General features: G+C 38.3%; 1 protein-coding gene across 1 annotated transcript in view; it reads right to left on the minus strand.

Annotated features, from left to right (window-relative positions):
* The window catches only part of CWF19L2 (CWF19 like cell cycle control factor 2), a 117,791-nt gene extending 109,713 nt beyond the window's left edge, over nucleotides 1-8,078 (minus strand). Inside the window, exons 1-3 of the mRNA XM_066371591.1 lie at nucleotides 7,961-8,078; nucleotides 5,596-5,706; nucleotides 4,513-4,635 (exon numbers count right to left, since the gene is read on the minus strand). Of these exons, the coding sequence (XP_066227688.1) occupies nucleotides 4,513-4,635; nucleotides 5,596-5,706; nucleotides 7,961-8,053 (327 nt within the window). The 5' untranslated portion in view covers nucleotides 8,054-8,078. The remainder of the gene's footprint in view (nucleotides 1-4,512; nucleotides 4,636-5,595; nucleotides 5,707-7,960) is intronic.
* Between the last annotated feature and the right edge of the window lie 1,146 nt (nucleotides 8,079-9,224).

The following is a 9,224-nucleotide window of genomic DNA, read 5'->3' on the forward strand; positions in this document are numbered from 1 at the left end:
ATATTCCCTATGTGTGCAACATATGCCAGGTATGGGTTTTGTTTTCAACAAATATATCAATCAGCTCTTCTATGTTAAGTACCATAGTATGAATTTTCACATATGCTATCATGCTGACTCCTTAAAACAATCCAACATGATATATTATTTTGGTTTTACAGATAAGAAAAGCTCCCGAAAATTAAGTAACATACCCAGGTTACACGGTATCCACATTGGAAATCATAATAGAAATACAGATCTGCCTGGCTCTAAACGCCATTCTTTAGAGCTGTACAACTTAAGTGCAGGGAAGATCCTGAACACCACCCCACTGTAAGCCACTGGTTAATGCATTAGCAGAGAACCTCTGAAGCCCCAGGAGGGACATGAGGGTTTCCTGGGAAACCAGTATTCTTTCATTCCACAAAGTTTCTGAAAATTCCCTAACTAGAGAACAGAGACATGCCTAGTAAAAGGTAAAATCCCCATGGTGTTAATCGTATTTGTGCTCTGCATTTCAACAGCCAACTGCTTCCCAATGCAGAGAAGATTTCATTCATTTATTCATTCACTTATTTATATCTTGATTTCAATCTAGATAGAAATTTTAGAACTACTTATTTATATATATAGTTACAATATTTAGGATAATCACCATAAATGTATTTCTGATCTACTAGTATTTGCATCATGAAATCAATTTAGACAGACCTGGTTCTTACCTCTTAGAGCCAGCCATTAAAAAAGGAGTTTAAAAAAAATAGGACTTAAATAGTACTTTCTTTGGAGGAGCACCCAGTTGCTAAGATCAAACTCAAAAAAAGAAACTAAAATGGGTTTTCCAAAGGATTCTGTCAAAGGCCTTCTAAAACTACAGATTTTTCTGTTCTATCAGACATTAACCAATTATTTGAAATTCACTAACCAGAGCCATCAGTTGCTTCACCACTATAGCTGCAAACAATCTCCCATCCCAGATAAATCCAATCACCATGGTCTACAATTTCCATTAAGGTCGAGTCTCCAACACAACTATTTCCTCTTAGTGGTCCTTTGTTACTTCTCTCTTCCACTCCCTTCACTTAGTCCCCTTTTGAAACATTTATAAGTTTTACATTTATTTGTTTGGCTACTTGAGTGAACGTCTCACTCCCTCACTAGGCAGTACATGCTATGAGGACAGCAACTGTATCTGCTTTGGCTTATTTTGCATCCCCAGAACCTCGCTTAATACCTTGGCAGATAGTAGACACTCTCTTCTTCAACATGCTCCTCAGGCTTCCTAACAACTCCCATTCCCATACTTTCAGTAAATGATTTCTCCTCTTCCTTAATCAAGAAAAATGAGGCCACCTTAGCTTCCTACCCACACCCCAATAAAATTATTCATACCTGTGCCTACTCTTACCCACTATTAACCCTTCGTGTTTAAGGAGGGTTCTCCTCCAAAGATCTTGATCCCAACCATTCTTATTCCTCCAGCACCTTGCTCCATCAGTTATCTCCTCCTTAGTTAGGTTCCACCAAACTCTCAACTGACCTAGAAATATGTTCAAGTACTTCCCCTCCCTTTTGTCTGTGTGTGGAGGAGAAGAGGGGGTACCTTCCCTGACTCTGTCACCTTCTAGCAGCAATTTATTTTCCAACTTCCATCCTAAGCCAAACTTCCTGAAAGAGTAGTCTACATCCACTGCCTTCACATCCTGTCATCCATTTCTCAAAACTACAATATAGCTTTGTCCCAATATCTACTAAAACTTCCTCAAAAGTCATCAATGGCTTCCACTTTGCCCAATTCATTAAAACGTTTCAGTCTTAATCTCTCTAGACCTCTCTGCTAAATACAACTGCTGATGACTCACTTTCTTAATGTCCACAGCATTTCCCAGGTCTCCTCCCATTCTTTTGTTTCTTCTCCATTTTCTTCATGCACTTTCTCTTTTTCTCAGCCTTAAATGTCAATGTTCTTTGGGGTTCCATTCTTTGCCATGTTTTAAATTTCTAAACATTCCCCCTTGGGCTTTTAAATCCACTCCCATGGCTTAAACTACCATTAACTATGCTATCTTTCTAATTAATCTCCCCAAAGTTTCAGTGATTTAAACTGCCTATACTATTGAAATGTCATGCTAAACTCAGTAAGAACTAAAATATATAATTTAACCCTTCATCATCTTCCACAAACCTGTTCTTCCTTCTGTATAACCTGGCATCACCAACCACCCACTTCCCCAAAGTCAGGATCATCTTACCCTTCCTATCCAAACCTCCTATTTTCTCTACCACAATGTTTCTCAACTATACCCAGTGAACGCCACATGATTACCACAGGAGCTAATCCTTTTCCCCAGCTGGTGATTATTTCAGAGTAAGTACTTGACAAAACTCTTATCAATCTTAGTCACCCTGCAGGAACTTGACAACATGCCTAAATTAGTTGCTCTGTAGCTAAGGGGGACTGGAAACGCACTGGCAGAGGCCATTTCTGTCAGGAGGAACAGAATTCAGCAAGAATTGACCTGTACCAATAAAACAATAGAACTCAGAGGGGAGGAAATGGGAGAGGGTAAGAAGATCCAAAAAAGTACTCATGACTTGCCTAACCAGGTGGTGACGCAGTGGATAGAGCATCGGACTGGGATACGGAGGACCCAGGTTTAAGACCTGGAGGTCTCCAGCTTGAGCGCGGGCTCATCTGGTTTGAGCAAAGCTCACCAGCTTGGAACCAAGGTCGCTGGATAGAGCAAGGGGTTACTTGGTCTGCTGAAGGCCCACAGTATGAGAAAGCAATCAACGAACAACTACGGTGCCACAATGAAAACCTGATAATTGATGCTTCTCATCTCTCTCCGTTCCTTTCTGTCCCTATCTATCCCCCCCCCCCCTCTCTCTCTCTCTGTTAAGAAAAAAAAAAATTCATGACTTTAATTTTAGCTATTTTGGAAGTGCAGCTACATTCCTAGATATCTTATAAGGCTTTTGTATTCTAATAATAAATCTCCCTTTTTGTATAAGCCAATTTAAGTTTGGTTTCTGTTACCTGCAACCAAGAGTCCCAACAAATACATATCCTCTCCTCTCCATCCTTACAAAGCAGTAATCCTAAATCAAATTTTTTGTCTCATCTTGACAACTGCAATAACCAGATTAGTCTCCTGGATTCCAGGCTTTCAAGCCCCCCTTCCTTCTCCAATCCCAGCCCTAAATATATTTACAATAATATAAAGGCACATCCGACCACAGTACTCCTTATCTACCGCTCCCTGTCACAAAGACTATGAGTTGCTCCTCCTCTTTCCTAACAATAGAACCCAGTTTTATTTGGAGAAGTCATGTGCCTCCCTTGCTGGAAAGTGAAGCCAATAATCAAGCATCCAATAAGATGAAAACAAAAGTATTGTGTGGGACTTTCTGGAAGTTAAGAAAGAGATAGCATCCTCTTTTCTGTTATCTAGCCCAGTGGTTTCAACCTTGTTACACTAGGGGACTGGTGAAAATAGGGGAATTATTTCAGCGACCACTAAGGCAGAAATCACCGAGCATAAGCGAATTCAGTGTCCCAGGTCAACACTCTATCTACTGCACCACCACCGGTCAAGCCACTTTAAGATTTTCTAACTCCATTTGTCCTGAGTTATATTCCAAAAATTTTTTTTCTATATAATTGAAATGTTCTTACCATTACAAAATATGCTGGCTACTCAACAATTAACTATCCAGTTGTATTTCTCACTATGAATTAATACATTGAATTCTCATCTAAGACAGGCTTTCATGAGTCAATTACCATCTCAGGTACACCGCCAAAAATTTACTTTCTGAAACTAGAAGAGTCCAGATTTTGGAATATGATGACTCACCTGAAAGCATAACCTCTGAAGATTATACCTATTAGACCAATTATCCCTAACATCTCTAGCTTTCTGCTCTGTATGCATCATATCCCCTTCTTCCTAAAACCAAGCATGAATGGTTTGGTCTGCTTTCTTTTCCTTTCTGAGACCTCTCATCCCAGAACTGGCTAGAGACAGAGCAGAGCTAGAATCTTCTTTCTTTTGGCCCCAAAGATAAATATATAAACATATTCTATTTTAAAGACTTAAATGTTAATTTCTGTGAAAAAAAATAGGGGTAATGGATTCTCAAATGTCTTGGAACTCATTTATTTGTATAGTACTGCTCTCTTCCCTTCTCCAAATTTTCCAGACACTTCACTCAATGTCCTTTATTGGCTCCTCAGTGTTGCTGTTCTTTCCTCTATTTCCTTAGGCAATTCATTTCTTCTAGTGGGCTTCATTAAGCAGTGACTCCCAAATCTCATCTCCACCTTCTTACCTCTCTCTCTTTAACCCACGATTCATACTTCTAATATCCCGAGACATTTGCAATAGATTTCATGTCTACTTGCATTTTCATATCCTAACTACTATTTTTTAAGCTCTGTTATTTTTTAAGTCCCATACATTATTTCTTTAAATAAAACATTCTCAAGTAGAGGCTTTGGTTAGTTTTCCTATATATTATACTTACTGATGAACTATCAGTTGACTCATTGTTTTTTTCATACTTCTGTTTCTTACTCTTTTTTTTCTTCTCTTTCTTTACTTTTTTGGAATGCTTGTCTTTTTTCTTCTTTTTCTTCACAGAGTGTTCCTATAATAATCATTTTTAAGAAGAAAATAATTAAATTTTAAACTTTATTTTTTTAATTTTATTTATTTATTAATTTCAAGAGAGAGGGGAAGGGCGGGAAGAGAGGGAGGTAAGGAAAGAGAGGGAAAGATAAAGAGAGAGAGAGAGAGAATGAGAAAGAGAAACACTGATTTGTTGTTCCACTTACTAATACATTCATTGGTTGATTCTCGTATGTGCCCCAACCAGGGATCGAACCTGCAACCTTGGTGTATTGGGACAATGCTCTAACTAAGCAACCCAGCCAGGACAATTTTATCTTACTTTAAAAGGAAATATTTTAAGGAAAATATAATATCTATGTTTCAAAATTAATTTTTCAGGAAATAAGACAAGAAACATGACTAAATAAATAAAATCTAAAATCTTCTAAGAAACCTTAACACACTTCTATAGTATATGCACTACTAATAAATCATAGAGCCATCAAAAAATTTGAGAGAAGTTTTCATTTATTTGTAGATTCATTTGACATATATAATAAAAAACACATGTATATACAAACATTTTTATATGTGCATATATATGTATATATCCTTTTATGGCCCCAAAAGAATTTACAGAAGATTATTAGGCCATTTAAAATACAAGATAGAATAAATTAAAATTATAGAAAAAGAAAACAAGGATTGAGACCAAAAAAAACCATTAAGCTTAAAATGCATAAACTTGCTACAAGTGAGCCAGAAATTTGAAACTAAGCTTTCTATCAGCCAACTCAAGTAACAATATCTGTCCAATGTCATAATGTCCAAAATATTAAAATATACTCTTTCCGCCAGAGAGATAAAACTATTCTGTAATGCCCACTATGTGATATTCATTCTGTAACTCTTGAAAATAGTCTATAAAGTCAACCCTCCAATATTAAGTGCAAAAAAGACAGACATGCTTACATCAAGTAAACCTGTTAGTTCTCACCTGTGAGAATTGCTCAATCCGCTCATTCACATCAGGTAGCATCCATGTATCCTCACCTCGAAGTCGTTTAAGTTCTTTATGCCTTTCTTCTTTTTCAAAATTGGCTTTAGCCTAAAATGACGGAAAAAATAATTAACACTGATCCAACTGCTTTTCACAAAAAAGTAAAACAATGTCTCCTCCCGCTTTTTACATATGTTCTCATAAATCAAATGTTCCTTGACAGGAATTTGCTTCTGACAAAATATAGGGAAGATTTTAGGAAAGAATAAAATATTAAAAAATAAAAAAAACCTCTTTCCACATTACCAACCAATCTCTAGTGAACTGAGCCACCAATCAAGTACAGAATTCTGAGGCCTATTCTAGACCCTCCCCTTTCCTTAAGTTCCCAACCTAAATTCTGACTTTAACTTCTTTTCTCTTCACCATCCCAGGGCTACTACCTGAGATTTCTGTAATTGATGTGACTGACCTCCACACCTTCAATATTCAATGCCCATAATCCTCTACCTACACCCCAAAAATGCTTTACAAAGAATCATCTTTCTGAAAACAAATGACCATATTGCTAATTTCCATTCTTCCACAATAGTCAAATAAAATACATTCTTCCTAGGATGTTCTTCCTGCCCTTTTCTTTCTCTCCCCAAACTCCAAAGTTGGGTTTGTCCTTCTTAAATTCAATGCATATCTCTATTATAAAATAATCACAGCTTACAAACCCTCCTCTCTCCAAAAACTACCTGAAATACTAAAGAGACTGTTGGTCAAATAAGTTTGTAAATATGGTATATATATTTGCTCGCTTATAGTTTGCATTGTGTGTGGGAGACAGGCTGTAAGCTGGCGAAAGTTATTATAGCCTAAGGCTTAGTTTTAAAACTAAGCTTTTCCCCACACCCTGGCTGTTACATGATGTGGGATGGTATACTCTTATGAGGAATCTCATTATGCCTCAGATGAGTGACTTTGTATCAGAGACTTCCCTATTTGTTTATTGGGTTAAAGGTTTTGATTTCTACACTATAAAGTGGAGCAGACTGGGAGCTTGTTCTCTCTCGGTTCCTGAGATTAGCATTAGAGAGGAGAGCAGAGAAAGGAGAACAGAGAAAGGCCACATGGAGGAGAGGAGAAGCAGCCAAGATGGTGGAGTGCTGAGGGAGAAGCCAGTTTGTGCAGAGAAGGAAGGAGATGGGGAACAGAGGTGAATAAGGCTGGTGAGGTAGAAACCTTTGATTCTAGGAAACTCGGATAAGTCAGTGGCTTTGGGAGCCCTGAATGGAAAGGGAAGTGTTTTCCCACTGTGTGTATTTCTTGCTTGCCAGGTGCAAGCTATGATTAAAAGATGGACCACCAGTTTTTGGCTCCATTGTTTTATTACCATCTGTCCAAATCTAATGCGAACCTACATGGGCCAGGCGGCTGTGATGGTGGCCGTGGCTACTGGCCATACAGAAACAAGAATGGAAAATATTTTATTATACATATATTTTACATATGCAAAAATCAAAGAACACTGACCTTTCACCTGTCCAAGATTAATCACCCACTATTCCCCTTTAAAACCCAGCTGTAATCATCATGCCGATCTCCGTCCTGTCTCCTCTACCTATTCCTTCTCATCTGCATTTAAACCCATTTAAAATCTTCCATCTTCAAGCAAATAAAAACAAAAACCCTCCTTTATACTCTATGATGTTCTCTCCTTCATTTTTCCCTTCAACGTCACATTTCTTACATCTTTCAGTTAATCCAATACAATTTACTTCCTCCTTTCTTTACAAGGTACCTCTCTTTGCATCTCAGTCGTAACGTGAAATACAATGATGCCGAACTTTTTTCGAGGAGCTAAGTCTCCTGGGTCTCTTGTGTCAACGCTTGTTCGGATTAGTAAGGGTGTACAATAAGCCTGGAATCAATACCAATAATACGACAGGAGAAGGACACCGTCACACGTAATTTGCTCCTACACGTCTTATATGTGTTCCCGAAAATGAAAAGATTCATTTCACACACAGCAGGAGCGAAGGCTAGGGCTCTGAAATACGCTGGGGAGACTCCTTTTCAGTGGGCAATAGGTGATAAAAGTATCAAGGACAGATTATGTAAAAGATGAGGAAACTCAAGAGGAAAAAAAACAGGGCTTCCTGACAAGAAAATGAGCAACTGGAGCCTGCCAGAGGTGGGAGATAACCGAAAGTTGGCACGTATCCCAAAGGGAGCCCGGCCCCCTCCCGACCGAGTGAGGTGGTACTGAAGTGATGAGAGGACTTAGGGAGGGAGCAGCGCCAGAGGCCCAGCTCCCAAGAAACCTCCGTTCTCACAATTCTAAATGGTTTCAAAATCCCCCAAATCCAAATACCTGGCGCAACACCTCGGCCCTGGCGATCCGGGCCTGCTCTTTACGCTCTTCGATACTTCTCGCACTTTCAAATCGCCCACTGGCGGCCGCCATAGTTGTTGTCGTCGTAAAGCTAACAAATCGGCACAAAAAAATCCTAGTTTACGACTGTCGCAATTTAATAAACAAACAGGACTTCCGGGTTGGAAGGGAACGGGTGCCTCTCCCCTAAGAGAGCATGCGCGGGTATAAGTGGCGCTTCCGGTTCCGAGGATTACTCCAACATCAGGTTTCAAGGAGGACTTGAAAAGTGCGCTAAAGGGTCCCCTGCTCCCTAAATTGGAGCTGGATTAATGTCTCTGTACGTTAATGAAGTTCTTTGCACGTGTCATCTATTTCCTCTAAAGATTACGGAGTAAGTTAGAAACTCATAGAAGCGAAAGCCGTACAGCTCAATAGTTTTCCACCAGAGTGCCCTCGCCAGAGAATGTCCCTGGCTGGAGCAGGGAGCCAAAGTGATGCTGGCTTGAAACGCATCCGGCAAGGCAAAGTGTTTTAAAGATTAGGTGTTTTGCTTTGACGATTTTTTTTTCTCCAATATTGTATATGAAAAAGACCTGTGAATTTTGTATTGTACTCCATAGTTAAAAATTTTACATTTTTTTTCCCCCGGACCTCATATTATTTGCTCATGCTTATCCATCAGAGCATGATAAAGAGGGGATATGGGATGAGGGAAGGAGACTTGACGTGGGATAGTAAACACAATGCAACTTTACAGATGATGTATTACAGAACTGTACACCTGAAATCTATATTATTTTATTAACCAATGTCACCCCCAAAAATTGAATAAATTTTTAATTTTAGTTCCTAATGACAATAACATAACTATTTGCTTTATCCTTAAGGGTATATTTTCAAATTATTAATATTGCTAATAACACAACTGAATGCAATTAGTTTGCAAACTAGTAAATAAAATGATAAAAATAGTCTTGATTGTTAATGAGTGAAAGTGGTTTAACAATAATTTCAACAAAGTAAGACATGCATTTGCTTTTTCTCCAAACATCTGAGTGTGCACCATATACGAGTCATTCCCCAGATATTTTGTACTAATTTTTAATAGTTACAAAATGTTAATCGATCTTAATCATGCCAAATGAATTTTACATTATAAAATCCACTTGGTAGATTTGCATAATAAAAAAATAAAATTATGAGTCAAAGAAAAAGCCTTATAAAACTTGATTGCTGCCTGATTGGTGGTGGCACAGTGGTA

The sequence above is a fragment of the Saccopteryx leptura genome, chromosome 1 (genome assembly GCF_036850995.1).
Source record: "Saccopteryx leptura isolate mSacLep1 chromosome 1, mSacLep1_pri_phased_curated, whole genome shotgun sequence".
NCBI lineage: Eukaryota > Metazoa > Chordata > Mammalia > Chiroptera > Emballonuridae > Saccopteryx > Saccopteryx leptura.